Source organism: Apodemus sylvaticus, chromosome 14 (genome assembly GCF_947179515.1).
Source record: "Apodemus sylvaticus chromosome 14, mApoSyl1.1, whole genome shotgun sequence".
Classification (NCBI taxonomy): domain Eukaryota; kingdom Metazoa; phylum Chordata; class Mammalia; order Rodentia; family Muridae; genus Apodemus; species Apodemus sylvaticus.
Window position 1 is genome coordinate 90,959,392 of NC_067485.1, and position 18,881 is coordinate 90,978,272.

At 37.6% G+C, this 18,881-nt stretch overlaps 1 protein-coding gene across 3 annotated transcripts in view; it reads left to right on the forward strand.

Moving 5' to 3' along the window:
* The window catches only part of Lyst (lysosomal trafficking regulator), a 196,083-nt gene that overhangs the window by 61,903 nt on the left and 115,299 nt on the right, over positions 1-18,881 (forward strand). For all 3 annotated transcript variants that reach the window (XM_052157710.1, XM_052157707.1, XM_052157708.1), the window contains exons 12-17: positions 2,789-3,215; positions 4,557-4,701; positions 5,844-6,017; positions 14,811-14,971; positions 16,482-16,672; positions 18,414-18,659. In XM_052157710.1, the coding sequence (XP_052013670.1) occupies positions 2,789-3,215; positions 4,557-4,701; positions 5,844-6,017; positions 14,811-14,971; positions 16,482-16,672; positions 18,414-18,659 (1,344 nt within the window). The remainder of the gene's footprint in view (positions 1-2,788; positions 3,216-4,556; positions 4,702-5,843; positions 6,018-14,810; positions 14,972-16,481; positions 16,673-18,413; positions 18,660-18,881) is intronic.

Below are 18,881 nucleotides of genomic sequence, written 5' to 3' on the forward strand. Positions count from 1 at the left end.
TCTGAGATTAAAAGTGAACGCACTGTTGGGAGATCTCTCTCTCTCTCTCTCTCTCTCTCTCTCTCTCTCTCTCTCTCTCTCTCTCTCTCTCTCTCTCCTGGCGGTCAAGAAGGCTGTGGAACTTCTTGGCTCCCTGGAGCAAATTGTGACCTACTTTTGTCCCAGCTGCTCTATTGATCTTATGCTCTGTATATTCGTATATTCCTAGCTGGTCCCTTCCAGAGAGAAGGTAGAGATCTTACCTCTGTGCTCAGAAGTGAAACTGCTGCTGGAAGATCACTCTCTCCTGGAGGACTATGCATAGAAGGCAGTGGCCCCAGCTCTCTGATGCAAATGCTGCTGTGATTTTAATTACTAAAGAAAATTTAAGTATGAATCACAACAACCACCCCAGATTTTTCCTTTTTCTTTTTCTTTTTTCTTTTTTTTTTTAATATTTTTATTTTCTATATTTTTTGTTTACATTCCAAATGATTTCCCCTTTCCCGGATCCCCCCTCCCCATATGTCCCATAAACCTTCTTCTCTCCATCCCTTCTCCAATCACCTCCCTCCTTTTTCTCTGTCTTTATATTCCTTTCCCATGCTAGATCAATCCTTTCCAGGATCAGGACCCTCTCCATACTTCTTCATGGGAGTCATTTGTTATGCAATTTGTGCCTTGGGTATTCAGAGCTTCTGGGCTAATTAATATCCACTTATCAGAGATTGCATTCCATGTGTATTCTTTTGTGATTGGGTTACCTCACTTAGGATGATATTTTCCAGATCAAACCATTTGCCTAAAAATTTTGTGAATTCATTGTTTCTAATTGCTGAGTAGTATTCCATTGTGTAAATATACCACATTTTCTGTATCCATTCCTCCTTTGAGGGGCATCTGATAGAAAAGAAACTGGGGAAGACTCTTGAGGACATGGGCACAGGGGAAAAGTTCCTGAACAGATCACCAATAGCTTATGGTTTAAGATCAAGAATTGACAAATGGGACCTCATAAAATTACAAAGTTTCTGTAAGGCAAAGGATACTGTTAAAAGGACAAAACGGCAACCATCAAATTGGGAAAGGATATTCACCAACCCCACATCTGATAGAGGGCTAATATCCAATATATACAAAGAACTCAAGAAGTTAGACCCCAGGGAACTAAATAACCCTATTAAAAATGGGGTACAGATCTTAACAAAGAATTTTCACCTGAAGAAATTCGGATGGCTGAGAGGCACCTTAAGAAGTGCTCAACATCATTAGTCATTAGGGAAATGCAGATCAAAACAACCCTGAGATTTCACCTTACACCAGTCAGAATGGCTAAGGTCAAAAACTCAGGAGACAGCAGGTGTTGGCGAGGATGTGGAGAAAGAGGAACACTCCTCCACTGCTGGTGGGGCTGTAAGATGGTACAACCACTGTGGAAATCAGTCTGGAGGTTCCTCAGAAAACTGGACATGAGACTTCCAGAGGACCCTGCTATACCTCTCCTGGGCATATACCCAAAGGATTCCCCGGCATGCAATAAAGACACATGCTCCATTATGTTCATAGCAGCCTTATTTATCATAGCCAGAAGCTGGAAAGAACCCAGATGCCCTTCAAAGGAGTAATGGATACAGAAAATGTGGTATATTAAAGAATCAGTATCTGTTCTTAAGTTGAGTATTCTCTTTCCCTTGGCTGTTAATGGCTCTTAGTAGGGAACCCATCTTTGTAATGTAGTCTTGACTGGAAGAATCCACAAATTAATCACAAAACACAGAGGCTATGTGAAGCAGGATAAGCCTCATTGTCCACTTCAGTCTCCAGGCCCCATGGAAGCATGTGAAACACCACTGGTCATTTGAGAGATTGGCTGTATATTGATAGATTATTTCTTTTTTAGATTAAGTGGAAATTTTAACATTACATCTTTTGCCTGTTTTGTATTCCTTTTAAACAAAAAACTTATAATTATGATGAGTAAAACCTTAAAATTTTAGTTCACCAAAACCAAATGAGAGAATTTTTTCTTGGCCAGGGAAAAATCATGGAAATAATAATAGTTATTATTAACTTATAAAATTATTATTGTTAATTGAATATGAGCATTAAAATTTTTGTAGTTGATCATTTGTATAATATTTAAAAATCTGGAGAATTTGTAGGGTTGTATTTGTCATTTAAAAATATTTGAGTTATGGGACTGGAAAAATGTCTCAGTGGTTAGAGTACTTGCTGCTCAGTCCTACAGACCAGAGTTCAGATCCCAGTACCTATGCAGGGCAGCTTACAGATACCTGTCCCTGCAGCGCCAAAGGATCAGCTCCGTTTTCAGGCACCTGTGCAGGCAGGCAGGCAGGCAGACGGGCGGGCGGGTGGGTGGGCAGGCAGGCAGGCAGGCAGGCAGACGGGCAGGCAGACGGGCAGGCGGGTGGGTGGGCAGGCAGGCAGGCAGGCAGACGGGCAGGCGGGTGCGTGGGCGGGCAGGCAGGCATACACTCATATGTACACACTTTAAAAATAAAAATAAATATTAAAAATAGTTTTGAGAGAAATAACACAGGAAGCGATAGCCTTGATTTATAGAAATAATTCCTCATATAATTAATGTATTTCATTTATACTACTTAAAAGTTACTCATAAATCATAGATTCGTAACAAATACCACAATTTAAACCAAATTTATCAAGAGATTGCATAAGATTAAATCTTATACATAGATGTTTGTATTTTTTCTTATAACCTGAAATTTTAGATTGTTATGTATCTGGGTTATAAGACTGTAAACTTCTACTTTTTTTTTTTCTCTAGGAAATTCTTCTCCTTGGTATTCGGAAAATTGTTGAAAGTGATTTTAGTATGAGCCCTTCACAGTATCTGACCTTCCCTTTGCTGCATACCCCATGTTTAAGCAATGGAGTCTTATCACAAAAGCCTCCTGGGATTCTTAACAGTAAAGCCTTAGGCTTATTGAGAAGAGCACGGATTTCCCGAGGCAAGAAAGAGGCTGACAGAGAGAGTGTTCCCTGTAGGCTGCTTTCCTCTTGGCATATAGCCCCAATCCACCTGCCACTGCTGGGGCAAAACTGCTGGCCACACCTGTCAGAAGGATTTAGTGTTTCTCTGTGGTTTAATGTGGAATATATCCATGAATCCGAGAGTGCTGCAGAAAGAGGAAAGAAAACAAAGAAAAGAAACAAACCATCAGTTCAAGAAGATGGCAGTTTTGAAGGAGCAGGTATGATGGCAGGGTCTGATCTGTACGCTAAGATTATTCAAATAGCTGTTTGCCTGAGGTCTAAGCATAATGTGGCAATATTCTAATGTATTCTTTAAATATCCTTCGCCTTAAAGGTCCTACTTCACTACTGAATTACCAAAGCCTGAGTTTTCAGACAGCCTTGCAATCTTCATTGTCTCTAAACTTTAGATAGGACAGTGGGAATACTTTATTTCTGCAATAGCTTCTGAAGTTAGCAGTCTCATTATTGTGTTAGTGTGGCCTATGATACTAGAAAAGAGTAAATAAAACCGTATAGCCATTTTATTTCAAGTTCTCCTTCTGTGTCTTATACCAATGGACCCTTCTAGTTATTGCCCCTGATTGTTTATATGTAACAGTCCAAAGTTAGAACAGAGTTCATTCATAACTGAAGAACTGCTGTTAGGCTGTATTGAAATTGCATCTTGTTTTTGTTTTCTTCTTTTTTTAAAGCATTCTTAGGCTGTACAGCTGCTAGAGGAAATAGTCTTAAAAACTGGTTGTGTATTTTTTTTAACCTGTTGAAATGGCTAATATTTATATGACCTAATAACTGATAATGTTTCTCTTTTTTAAAAGTCTGAGCCTTTGGACATGCACTGTGTATTGTAATAGTACATCTTAGCTTAGTTTAACATAATGTCTCATAGTAACAAAAAGCTCATCATATATAGTCCACCTACCATTGCTAGGGGCAACTCAAAATGTAAGCAGTAAGATGGCATTGGGGGATAACCAGCTAGCCCAAAGTCTATAAACATTTCTCTCAGTGGGAGACAAACTATGATTCAGGGTTTTGGCATTACTTAACACTTTATTTTAGGGTTGTTCATCACCCTAAATAATGACCATTCAAGCATTGCAGCTTTTCTAAGAAGAGTTTTAATAATATTATATAGATCATGCCTTTCTAACAATTTTGTTAGTACAAGGAATTTGTTGATGGCATGTGCTCCCTGGGCCATGGTCAGTTGTGTTATAGTGACCCAGTCCAACAAAAGCAGAACCTTGGTATATAGTGTCCTGATGACAGTTCTTTAGCAGCCCTATTTACAGCTGCCCGCAGTTATTGTGTTTTAAAGCATTTTATAACTTAAAACACTGAAGTTTTTTTTGTTTTTTGTTTTTTTTAACCCCCTTTGTTCTTTTGAGGTTAACATTTAATCTTTGCAAATACAGTTGCTTGAAACAGGTTTAATCATTTGGGGTAAATGATCTGTTACAAATAAACCAACATACATTGTATTCTTGAAAATTTACATTTTCATGCAGTTTTTATGAACTATTTTATTGATGACTCTAACATTTTTCTCACAGAATGTGATAGACCAGAAGTTACAGAATTCATCAATCCTGGTGACAGACTCATAGAAGACGGCTGTATTCATTTGCTGTCATTGGGATCCAAAGCATTGATGATCCAAGTGTGGGCCAGTCCCCACAGTGGCACTTTTATCTTTCGGTATTGATTATTCTCAACTTTTAGCAAATATATCATGATTTTAAATAATTTTTTAACGAAATTATCAAATAATATTTATAAGAACAATCTGTTATTGAAGATCATTACAAAGCAATAATTAAAAGAACAATTATCAGATAGCACATGGATTCTATCTTCAGTATACAGATGGCAGATAGCAAAACCTGCTAAATCAGGTGCCTAGATATCCAGCAGACATCACTGGGGAAGTCTTGCTGAAAACAGGCATACTGGCGTTCTTGGTTTCGTGGCTTGTAGGCAGAGAGAGGATTCTCTCCATGGATGAGCTTCTAGTTTTCTCTACAATGCAACCATTTTTATGCCATGCAATAAGGATAGTAACGTCTGTTGGACAGCGTTTCTGTGTTCAGTTGTTCTCAAAGGTGTACTGTTTTTATTCAGATAGCACTCTCTCTTTGTGTCCTTAAGGGCACAGTATTTTTATATTTGTGGTGTTTTCTTGTTCTCCTTTTTCCCTATCATAGGGCTAAGGGGCCAGCCTGTCCCTGGACAAGAACCTTAGAAAACACTTTTGAGACAAACATGATTGGTTTGAAATACAGGTGTGGTGTCTATCCTGCCTCCAGAGCCAGCTTCTCAGTGAACTCAAACAGGACACAGCAATTTACTGGTTTAATCTATATTACATATTATCTTTCTGAAAGTCAAAATTAAGTATGTTTAGATTTTATGTTTTGTAGATATTGTAAATGTTACTAGGTATTTTCTACATTCATTTTCTTCTTATATTTTTAATAATCTTGTAAGGAAAGTTAACATTCAATACATTCTGGCATTTAAACATTTATTACAGTTTGTATTAGTTTCTTGGTGAACCAAATATTACATTATAATTTCTAAAATAGACATTGAGTGTGTAAGTAGAAACTGTCTTTGCAAATTATTGCTCAAGTTATTAACATTAAATGAATCTATTCCAATTTTAGTTTATAAATTGAGGAAGCAGATGTAATGTAAAAGTATTACTGAATTTCTCAATTGGTTTGTTTTAAAATAGAAGTTACTTTTAATCTCACATATTGAGCATGACAGTTGCAGTGTATGTGTTAGCTATTAAGGTCATAATTGTCATGTTTTTGATCTGTGACTTTTTCCTGCAGTGTGTGCGTGGACTCGAATGATGACACGAAAGCTGTGTCACTAGCACAGGCAGAATCACAGGAGAACATTTTCTTTCCAAGCACATGGCAACACTTAGTACTTACCTATATCCAGCATCCTCAAGGGAAAAAGAATGTCTGTGGGGAAATCTCCATATGGGTGTCCGGGCAGAGGTAAGGAGTATTCGCAGTTACAACTTTAGATTTAGTCTTCATTCCTGAAACAATGCAAACTAGGTAAAAATATAATATGTATTAATAGAAATTTATATCAAAACTGGATTTTTTCCCTGTTTATCACTTCAGTACAGAGTAAGTCTTCCATAGATGTGACTTTTGAAAATTGTCCATGAATTCTGCTCTAGAGAATTCAGCCAACATCAAACTGAAAATATTTGAGAATTGCATCTATGATGAATATTTATAGCTTTGCCTTCTAATTATTCTCTAAACAGTAGAGCATAACAACTATTTATAAGGAATTTACTTTATATATTACAAGGTAACTTAAAGATACTTTAAGTTATATAAGAGGCTATGTGTAAGTTATAAGTAAACATGGCATTTTCTAGAAGGGATTTGAATATTCTTAGCTTTTAGTATCCATGGGATGCCTGCATCTAGCCTCCAGTGAATACTAGACTATGTTTAGGTATGAGGAGCAAACTAAAAACCTGTGCATTATCTATTTATGAACAATATATACTAGGTAAGTAATTATTGGAGCTGTAATATTGTCCCTCAAACCCATATATTTCAAGAATGAATCCACTAGGAGTTCTTTAATTTAATTGAATAAGAAGGCTAATACCTAAATTAAGTTGTGATAGAAATTAAATGACTAGAGAATATAAAGCATTTTTGTTTGTTTGTTTGTTTTTCAAGACAGGGTTTCTCTGTGTAGTCCTGACTGTCCTGGAACTCACTTTGTAGACCAGGCTGGCCTCGAACTCAGAAATCCGCCTGCCTCTGCCTCCCAAGTGCTGGGATTAAAGGCGTGAGCCACCACTGCCCGGTATATAAAGCATTTATATCTGGTAATAGATTTAGATTGGGTCTTAGAACTACAGAATGACAGATTGAGGTAGTATGCTGTATGACTTTTACCACATAGACTTCAAGGCCAAGTTAATAAACGTTTGTAGACTATCCTAATGAAAGCGCTAACCCTGAATGAGCTGTGCCCTAGTTTGCTTTCTGTAACTCTGATAAAGCATTAACCAAACCAGCTCAGGGAGGAAAGGGTTTACTTGGTTTATGGGTTAAAGTCCATCGTTTAGGAGAGCCAGGCAGGAATGAAAGGCAGAATCCTGGAGGCCGGAATGAAGCAGAGAACACAGGAATGCCGTTCACTCCCATACGAACCTATGTCTTATACAGCACAGGACTACCTGCTTACAGGTATCGCAGCACAGCATAGGTATATGTATTCTTAACACAAATTAAGTGACTTTTATCAAGTATTTATCAGGGAATTACTGTGTGTTAGACATGGCACTGCTGTAGGAGGCTGCAAGCACTGGTTACTTTCAACCATCAACTTTCAATCACTGAGGGAGAGAAAGAAAAATGGCTTTGCGATTGTCTATGATGTCTGCTATAGGAAGTTAAACTCAAGTTTAGTTTTGTTTTATTGAAGAAAATCTATCTTCAAAACTGTATTCATACCTGACTAAGCCTGAATGGCAGCTATACCAAATATAGGTTTGTTTTCAGGACACTGGGTTAGAACTATTAGAGCTGGACATGGGCCCCGTTTGTCTTGAACAGTCTCCTACTTTCTTAAGCTAGTAACAACTGCCTGTCATTGTATTACGTTTTTGTACTGTACCTCATTTTATCCCTCTTAGTACTCTATGAAGTAGGTGTGTTATTGACTAATTTACATGGCTCAACTGAGACCTAGAGTGGGATAAGGAAACTTGCCCAGAGTTGTGCTACATAGAAGTGGTATAGGCAATACTTGAAGCTCCAAGCCTAGACTGTGGTCATGCTATAACCCCTGTGCAATGCTGTCCCTTCAGCCCTTTTCTCCCTCATGATGTCTGATGAATATAGAGCCATATACTAGTTCTTAGGTACTTTCAGAGTGAGAGAGAAGGTTGTCATGAATAGTTTTGAAGTTAGTGAGTACAGTCTCTTGACTCACACACTGCTCTCTCCTTTCTCACCCTCTTACTAATTTTACTTTGCTTTGAAGAATTTTTTTTTCTGTTTTTTTTTTGAGACAGGGTTTCTCTGTGTAGTCCTGGCTGTCCTGGAATTCACTCTGTAGACCAGGCTGGCCTCGAACTCAGAAATCCACCTGCCTCTGCCTCCCAAGTGCTGGGATTACAGGTGTGTGCCACCACGCCCGGCTTGAAGAATTTTTTAACCAGTTGGTAGAAGTTATTTTCATTAGTTAACAGATCAAAGAACAAGTGACAAAGATGAACAATATAGTTTTGTTGGTTTAAATTTGACTTGTTATTTTAGAAACTCTGTATTATTTTCCTACAAAAGATGCATTTCAAGAAGTTATTTTAATAAAAAAATAGCAAGTTAAACATGGTGACTCACACCTGTAATTCCAGTATTGTAGAAGTTGAGACAGGAGGATTGCTGTGAGTTCAAGGTCAACCTAGGCTACAGAGGGAGTCTACCTTAGAGAAGTGAACAAACAAAAATGAAAGAACCATAACAACACTGGAAAATAACTTATTAGCACCAGAATCACACAAATGTAGTGTGTAACAGAGATATGCTTAGTACTTATTGTTTATTTCACATTCATCTTGCCATGAATTTTTCTTTCACACTTAAGAAAAGTAAATTATGGGAAAATTGGTGGAGGGGCAAAGGGAGACAACTCTGGAGATGGAAAATATTGGAAAGAAATCAGGAGTCACAGATGCAAACATCAACAACAGAATACAAGAGAGAGAAGAAAGACTCTAAGGTGCTGAAGATACCATAGTCAATGACTGTTGCATTGACTCAATAGTCCAAAGAACATGCAAAATGTAAAAAGTTTGTAACCCAAAACATCCAGGAAATCCAGGACACGACGAGAAGACCAAACCTAAGGATTATATGTATAGAAGAGAGCAAAGACTTACAACTTAAAGGACCAGTAAATTTCTTCAACAAAATTATGGAAGAAAACTTTCCTAACCTAAAGAGAGAGATGCCCATGAACATAGAAGAAGCCTGCAGAACTCCAAACAGACTGAACCTCCTGTCACATAATAATCCAAACACCAAATGTACTAAACAAAGAAAGAATATTAAAAGCAGTAAGAGAAAAAAGCCAAGTAACATATAAAGGAAGACCTATCAGAATTACACCAGACTTCTCACCAGAGACCATGAAAGTTAGAAGATCCTGGGCAGATCTCATACAGACTCTAAGAGAACACAAATACCAGCCAAGACTACTATACCCAGCAAAACTCTCAATCACTGTAGATGGAGAAACCAAGATATTCCATGACAAAACCAAATTTACACAATATCTTTCTACAAACCCAGCCCTACAAAGGATAATAGGTGGAAAACTCCAATGTAAGGAGGGCAACTACACCCTAGAAAAAGCAAGATAGTAATCTTTCAACAAACCCAAAAGAAGATAACCACTCAAACATAAAAATAACATCAAAAATAACAGCAACAATCACTATTTCTTAATATCTCTTAACATCAGTGGACTCAATTCCCCAATAAAAAGACATAGACTAACAGACTGGATACGTAAACAGGACCCAGCATTTTACTGCAGAAATGAAACCCACCTCAGTGTCAAAGTCAAATACTATCTCAAACTAAAATGCTGGAAAATAATTTTCCAAACAAATGGTCCCAGGAAACAAGCTGGAGTAGCCATCCTAATATCCGATAAAATTGGCTTTCAACCAAAAGTCATCAAAAAATATGTGGAAGGACACTTCATAGTCATCAAAGGATAAATCTACCAAGAACTCTCAATTCTGAACATCTATGCTCCAAATGCAAGGACACCCTCATTTGTAAAAGAAACATTACTAAATCTCAAAACACACATTCCACCTCACATAATAACTATTGGTGACTTCAACACCCCACTCTCCTCAATGGACTGATCAGGGAAACAAAAACTAAACAGAGACACAGTGAAACTAATTGAAATTTTGGACCAAATGGATATAACAGATGTATATAGAACATTTCATCCTAAATCAAAAGAATATACCTTCTTCTAAACACCTCATAGTACCTTCTCCAAAATTGACCATATAATTGATCACAAAGCAGATCTCAACAGATATAAGAAGATCGAACTAATTGCATGCCTCCTGTCAGAGCACTATGGAGTAAGGGTGGTCTTTAATAGCAGCAAAAACAACAGCCCACATCCACATGGAAGTTGAACAGTGCTCTACTCAATTATACTTTGGTCAAGGAAGAAATAAGGAAAGAAATCAAAGACTTTTTAGAATTTAATGAAAATGAAGGCGCAACAAACCCAAATTTATGGGGCACAATGAAAGCAGTGCTAAGAGGAAAAGGCATAGCTCTGAGTGCCTCCAAAAAGAGGCTGGAGAGAGCATACACTAGCAGTTTAACAGCACACCTGAAAGCTCTAGAACAGAAAGAAGCTAATATACCCAAGAGGAGGAGAAGGAATGACATCATCAAACTCAGGGCTGAAATCAACCAAGTAGAAACAAAAAGAACCATACAAAGAATCAACAAAACCAGGAGCTGGTTCTTTGAAAAAATCAACAAGATAGATAAACCCTTAGCCAGACTAACCAGAGGGAACAGAGACAGTATCCAAGCTAACAAAATCAGAAAATGAAAGGGGAGATATAACAACAGAAACTGAGGAAACCCAAAAAATCATCAAATCTTACTACAAAAGCCTATACTCAACACAACTGGAAAATCTGGAAGAAATGGACAATTTCCTAGAGAGATACCAAATACTAAAGTTAAACCAGGATCAAATAGATCATCTAAACAGTCCCGTAACCCCTAAAGAAATAGAAGCAGTCATTGAAACTCTCCCAGCCAAAAAAAGCACAGGACCATATGGTTTTAGTGCAGAATTCTATTGGACCTTCAAAGAAGACCTAACACCAATACTCTTCAAACGATTCCACAAAATAGAAAAAGAAGGAACACTACCTAGCTCGTTCTGTGAAACCACAATTACGCTGATACCAAGATCACACAAAGATCCAACAAAGAAAGAGAACTTCAGACCAATTTCCGTTATGAATATCATTGCTAAAATACTCAATAAAATTCTTGCCAACCGAATCCAAGAACACATCAAAAGCATCATTCACCATGATCGAGTAGGCTTCATCCCAGGGATGCAGGGATGATTCAATATACAGAAATCCATCAATGTAATACACTACATAAACTCAAAGAAAAAACCACATGGTCATTTCATTAGATGCTGAAAAGGCATTTGACAAAATTCAGCATCCTTTCATGTTAAAAGTCTTGGAAAGAACAGGAATTCAAGGCCCATACGTAAACATAGTAAAAGCAATATACATCAAACCAGTAGTCAACCATCAAACTAAATGGAGAGAAACTTGAAGCAATCCCACTAAAATCAGGGACCAGACACGGCTGCCCACTTTCTCCCTATCTATTCAGTATAGTACTTGAAGATCTAGCTAGAGCAATTAGACAACAAAAGGACGTCAAAGGGATACAAATTGGAAAGGAATAAGTCAAATTATCACTATTTGCAGATGATATGATAGTTTACTTATGCTACCCAGAGAACTCCTACAGCTGATAAACAACTTCAGCACAGTGGTTGGATATAAAATTAACTCAAACAAATCAGTAGCCTTCCTATACTCAAAGGATAAACAGGCTGAGTAAGAAATTAGGGAAACCTCACAATAGTCACAAACAAGATAAGGTATCTTGGTGTGACTCTAACCAAACAAGTGAAAGATCTGTATGACAAGAACTTCAAGTCTCTAAGGAAAGAAATTGAAGAAGACCTCAAAAGATGGAAAGATCTCCCATGCTCGTGGATTGGCAGGATTAATATAGTAAATATGGCCATTTTGGGAAATGCAATCTACAGATTCAATACAATCCCCATCAAAATTCCAACTCAGTTCTTCATAGAGTTAGAAAGAGCAATTCTCAAATTTATCTGGAATAACAAAAAATACAGGATAGAGAAAACTATTCTCAACAGGAAAAGAACTTCTAGGGGGAACTGTCCCGGACCTCAAGCAATACTTCAGAGCAGCAGTGTTAAAAACTGCAAGGCACTGGTACAGTGACAGGCAGGTAGATCAGTGGAATAGAATTGAAGACCCAGAAATGAACCCACATACCTATGGTCACTTGATCTTTGACAAAGAAGCTAAAACCATCCAGTGGAAAAAAGATAGCATTTTTAACAAATGGTGCTGGCTCAACTGGCAGCTAGCATGTAGAAGAATACAAATTGATCCATTCTTATCTCCTTGTCCTAAACTAAAGTAATAGAAAAGAAACTGGGGAAGAGTCTTGAACACATGGGTACAGGGGAAAATTTCCTGATCAGAACACCAATAGCCTGTGCTCTAAGATCAAGAATTGACAAATGGGACCTCATAAAATTACAAAGGACACTGTCAATAGGACAAAGCAGCAACCAATAAATTTGGAAAAGATCTTTACCAACCATACATCAGACAGAGGACTAATATCCAATATATACAAAGAATTCAAGAAGTTAGACTCCAAAGAACCAAATAATCCAATTAAAAAATGGGTACTGAGCTAAACAACGAATTTTCAACTGACAAATACCAGATGACTGAGAAACACCTAAAGAAATGTTCAACATCCTTAGTCATCAGGGAAATGCAAATCAAAACAACCCTGAGATTTCACCTCATGCAGGTCAGAATGGCAAAATCAAAAACTCAGGAGACAGCAGGTGCTAGCGAGGATGTGGCGAAAGAGGAACACTGCTCCACTGCTGGTGGGATTGCAAACTCTAGAGTATAACCACTCTGGACATCAGTTTGGTGGTTCCTCAGAAAACTGGGCATAATACTACCAGAGGACCCTGTTACACAACTCCTGGGCTTATTCCCAGAGGATTATCCAGCATGTAATAAGGACACATAGTCTACTATGTTAATAACAGCCTTATTTTTAATAGCTAGAAGCTGGAAAGAACCCAGATGTCCCTCAATGGAGGAATGGATACAGAAAATGTCATCTATTTACACAATTGAATACTAAGCAGCAATTAAAAACAATGAATTCATGAACTTCTTAAGCAAATGGATGGAACTGGAAAATATCATCCTGAGTGAGGTAACCGAATCACAAAAGAACACAAATGGTATGCACACACTGATAAGTGGATATTATCCCAGAAGCTTGGAATACTCAAGACACAATTCACATATCAAATGATGCCCAAGAAGGAAGATACTACCAAATATAGATACTATGGTCTTTCGTAGGAAGGGGAACAAAATACCCACAGAAGGAGATACAGAGACAAAGGGTGGAGCGGGGTGGAGCGGAGTCTGAGGGAAAGACCATCCAGAAACTACCCCACCTAGGGATTCATCCCATATATAGTTCCAAAACCCAGGCACTATTATTGATGCCCACAAGTGCTTTCTGATTAGAGCTGTATATAGCTGTCACTTGGAAGGCTCTCCTAGTGCATGAAAAATACAGAGAGCAACACTCTCAGCCAGCCATTGAACTGCGCACAGGTCCCCAATGGAGGAACTAGAGAACGGACCCAAGGAGCTGACGAGTTTCCAGTGCCGTAGGAGGAACAATAATTTGAACCACCCAGTACTTCCAGAGCTCCCAGGGACAAAACCATTCACCAGATCGTATACATGGTGTTTCCCGTGGCTCCAGACTCAGAGGCAGCAGAAGATGGCCTTGTTAGACACCAAAGGGAGGAGAGGCCCTTGGTCCTGGAAAGGCTCAATGTAGAGGACAGGGACCAGGACAGGGAACTGTGAGAGGGTTGATTGGGGAATAGAGGGAGAGGAGATGGCTTAGGATTTTCGGTGTGTGTGTGTGTGTGTGTGTGTGTGGTGGAACCAGGAAAGGGGACATCATTTGAAATGTAAATAAAGTATATATCTAATCAAAAACATAAAAATAAAAAATATTACTCTTAAGATAGTTTACTAAATATGAATCAGATACTTAAGTTTTAAAATAATAAAAACATTTAATTTCTAAAAGTGAGTTAGCCATGTAAGTCTCCATTTTCTACATTTTAGACTTTGCCTTGATAGGTCATCCTCATTTCCTTAATATGGAGTTTAAGGCATTCCTGAAACATGGGTGGACTTGCACTCAGCAGTGTCTCCAGGTGATGGAGTCCTCCTTTGACAGCCTTTGTGTTCCTCTCTGAGAAAGCTTTACTTTTACCTTTCCCAGTTCTGTTTTACATACAAATTCTTGATCAGCTTTTACAGACAAACAGACCAAACAAAATTTCTGTAATTTTTAGCGTTACAAAACATAATACAAAAACACTGGCATTTCAAAATTTAATGCAGAAAAAGTTAGGGACGTTTAGAAACTGATTCCAACACTCACGGAACATTAGAAATCACTGCCAAGATGTGAGACTCTGAGAAAACAAGGAGAGGTTATTACTTTGTTTCTATGAGCAAAGGAGGCACACATGTAAAAGCCATGTGACAAAGACAGCTTATAGCAAATGCCAGGAAGGGGCATTTCTAGGAGCCAGGAGACAAAGACAGCGTGTAGCAAATGTGTGTTTTCTTCCCTGGCCAACATGAAGGATCACTTGGCATCTGTTCTACATGGTATTGTATGCTGCCTCTGACCAAGAGACAGAGGCTATCCTCTTTTCCCTCCCATTGACTATAATACAACCCAGGACCTAGAAAATTTTAGGAATGTCCCCTTGTTAAACACTCATGGTATACCTACATATCATTAATTTAACTTTTGTTTTTAATGTAGGAAGACTGATGTCATCTTGGAGTTTGTGCTTCCAAGAAAAACAAGCTTATCATCAGACAGCAATAAAACATTTTGCATGATTGGTCATTGCTTAACATCCCAAGAAGAGTTTCTGCAATTAGCTGGAAAATGGGACCTTGGGAACTTGCTCCTCTTCAATGGTATATTTTCCCACATGAAACTTTTACAAACTTTAAATTAACACATCTTACATAAATTAACCTGAGAGCAATCCTGGTCTCTCTTCCTTGACTTGTGTCTAATAAGATTCTAACATTCATGTTCAGGATATTTTCACCATTTTATTAAGGAATGTTTCCTAACAGTTGCTATGTGATGGGGAGTTGTAGTTTCTAACCTCATCCCATACACTTAATCAGCTTTGCTTGGGAAGTACAATGACATAACTAGGAAATCTATTTATGTAAATCTTATTTATGACTTTTAATGTATGTGTGGGAGTTTTGCCTGCTTTTGTGTCTGTGTACCACATATATGCCTGGGGTAGAAGAAGGGGTCAGATCCCATGTTGCTGGAGCCACAGGAGGTTGTAAGCTGCCATGTAAATGCTGGGAATTAAATCCAGGCCCTCTGTAAAATTAGCCAGTGCTGTTAACCATTGAGCTACTTCTCCTGTCCCTCTTTTAGTCATGATTTTATACATTCTATCCAAATAGTGAATTTTTACAAAAGCAATAAAATATACCATTTAAAAAGTATTAAGCCTGGCTCATGGTAGCATTTGGAGTGTGTTTAGATGAGAGAAGATAAAGGCATAAATTCTAATTTCATTTAAAATGAAATGTACCAAGAAAGAGTTTTCACCAAAAAAAATTTAAAAGTCCTCATTTATTAAAAAACAAAAGAAAAAAAAAGAAAAGAAAAAGAAAGAAAACAAAGAAGCTGGGAAGTGGTGACTCACGCCTTCAATCCCAGCACTTGGGAAGCAGAGGCAGGTGGATCTCTGAATTTGAGGCCAGCCTGGTTTATAGAGTGAGTTCCAGGACGGCCAGGGCTATACAGAAAAACCCTGTCTCGAAAAGTCAAAATAATAACAACAGGACCCTGTCGCAAAGGCAGAGGGTGAGTGAGTGTGTGTGTGGGGGGGGGGTGGGGGGGTGGATAGATGGTTCAGAGATTAGGGACACTCCTTACTCTTGCAGAGGACCAGGTTCAGTTCCCAGCACACACATGGTGGCTCACAACCACCTGCAGCTCCAGTTCCAGGTGATCTACTGCCTTCTTCTAAATTCACAGGCACCACACACTTATGCAGGCAAAATGCCCGTACTCATAAAAATCAGTCAATCAATCAATCAGTCAGTCAATCAGTCTTAAACAGCAACAACCCTCTCCCCCCAAAACAAAAAGAAAACAGCAAAATAAACCTAAGTGTGGTTAAATTAAAATTCACCATCTTAAGGAACAAAAAAAAAAAAAAGAAAAGAAAAAATTACCGAAAGCTTCCCAGTTTACTTTATATCTGTGCATAGTTAACATAGTCTACATAGGTCAGTATACTTAGACTTATTTGGAAACTGAAAACTGAAAGAGTCTATCACACACACACACACACACACACACACACACAAAACCTCATTTTCTTGGTATTTATAAAAAATTCTACTTGAAATGCTTTAAATAACTAGCTCTATTTTTCTGTTTATCCAGGAGCTAAAATTGGCTCACAAGAGGCCTTTTACCTGTATGCTTGTGGACCCAACTACACATCCATAATGCCATGTAAATATGGCCAGCCAGTGATTGACTACTCCAAATACATTAATAAGGACATTTTGAGATGTGATGAAATCAGAGACCTTTTTATGACCAGGAAAGATGTGGATGTTGGTCTTTTAATTGTAAGTTTTAACATTTGTAGGTTTATGTAGATATGTTCATTGGAATATATGATTAGCAGTGAATTAGATTCCTGAAGTTTTTAATTTTGTTCTTTTCTTTGAATGTGGAGTTTTTTCCTAAAAATATTGTGAAACACTTTAATCTCCTGTTAAACTTGTTTCATGCTTTAAACATGTATTCTTATTTATTTGAAATTATATAGCAATATTATTAGTTAAGTTTATTTTATACTAATAATCTTTCAAAAATGTATATAATACATTGAAAATACAGCACTTTCAGCTTGATATCATCCTTTAAAAATATCACTTATATTTTTTTCATACTTAGAAATAAACACAAAGATTTACTTATAATATTAGTTGTAATTGCATGTATTAAAGGACAATGAGATTGTTCAGTGGGTAAAACGGTTTGTTGTGCAAGCCTGACTTGTGTGTTTGAACTCAGCTTGAACCCCGGAACCCTTGTAAAGCTAAAAGGAAAACCACTGGCATGTTGTAACATATGTGTGCATACATAAATTAAAATTTAATAACATATTTATAGTTTAGATAATTCACTTGTTAATATCAATATAACATAGGCATTTCCCCTTGAAAGTATTGCTACTTGTTCCCTATTGCTTGTTTGCATTATTTTTTAATTTTGCCCTACCAGTGCACAGTTCAGGAGCTACTGGTGGAGATTCTTGTTAATAGCACTAGTCAGCTATATCAGACAATAGATAAGACATGTACTATGCTTAATGAGACTACTTAAATTTCTTTGACTTCTTATAAGTGACCAAATCCTGGGATTCTCTTTGATTTCGGTGAGTAGTAGATTAGAGAAGTTTGACATGGACTCTCTGTGAAAAGAAAATTTGACTTAATTTTGCTTACTTATTCTGACAGTGTGAAACTTAGTTCTAATGAAAGAAACATCTATTCAGAGACATTCCTTTTTTAAATTGAAAATAGATTCTTCTCTTATATAATACATCCCAACAAGTTTCCTCTCTTCCCACTCCTCCTAATGACCCCCATCTTCTCTCTCTTTAAGATCTACTCCCTATTTGTTCCTATTCAGAAAAGAGTAGGCTTGAAAAAGGCAACAGCCAAAGAGGATAAACCAAAATATAATAAGACAAGGAAAATGCCCTCATATCAAGGCTGGCTAAGATAACCCAATAGGAAGAAGAGTCTCAAGAGCAGCAGGAGAGTCAGAGACACTCCCTCTCCTACTGTTAGGAATCCCACAAAAATGTCAAGCTAACAGCCTTAATATATACACAGAACCCCTGGTGCAAACCTGTGCAATCCCTGTGCTTGCTGTTTTAGCCTCTGTGAACCCTGCCTAGTTGATTCAGTGGGCCATGCTCTGGTGTCCTCCAATCCCCTCTGACTCCTTTATTCTTTTCCTCCTTCAGAGACACATTTAACTAAGTAGGCAGCCAATGAGCAAATCCAAAACAAAAACTTGGGGTAAGTTAGCCCAGAGTCCTAGTATTTTTAAGAATTTAGAACAGTGCCCAAAATAAGCTGAGCATGGTAGAAGACTTAGCTCTCCTGTATTAAATAGATAAGGTCTTATCTATGTGAATTTGATTATAGTACTAATAATGCATTCTCTGAAAAATGAAAAAGACTTAGCTGTAGCTAGCAGTATTTATATTTTAATTTCATGTTTATTCTGGATGTATCATTTTAAACATTTTAAACTTTGTTTTGTCACTAAATGAAAGTGTTTGTGTTTTAGGAAAGTCTTTCAGTTGTTTATACAGCTTCCTGCCCTGCTCAGTACACCATCTATGAACCTGTGATTCGACTCAAGGGCCAAGTGAAAACTCCGCTCTCTCAAAGACCCTTCAGCTCAAAGGAAGCCCAGAGCATCTTGCTAGAACCTTCTCAACTCAAAAGCCTCCAACCTACGGAATGTAAAACCATCCAGGGCGTTCTGCATGAGATTGGTGGGGCTGGTATATTTGTTTTTCTCTTTGCTAGGGTAAGATCATGATTATAGTTTTGTCTGAACAGAAGCTCCATCTCTTTTATTGATAAGTTATGAGACTTGTTATAGAATACCAAAAAAGCTATGTAAAGCTATGTATCATAGTTATGTAACAGCTGTGTAAAACTTTAAGACAGTGATAATATAGTGCAGTGAATACCAAGCTTTCGGCCATGGATAAAAAAAGTTTATTTTAATTTTTGAAGAGTTTAGAAG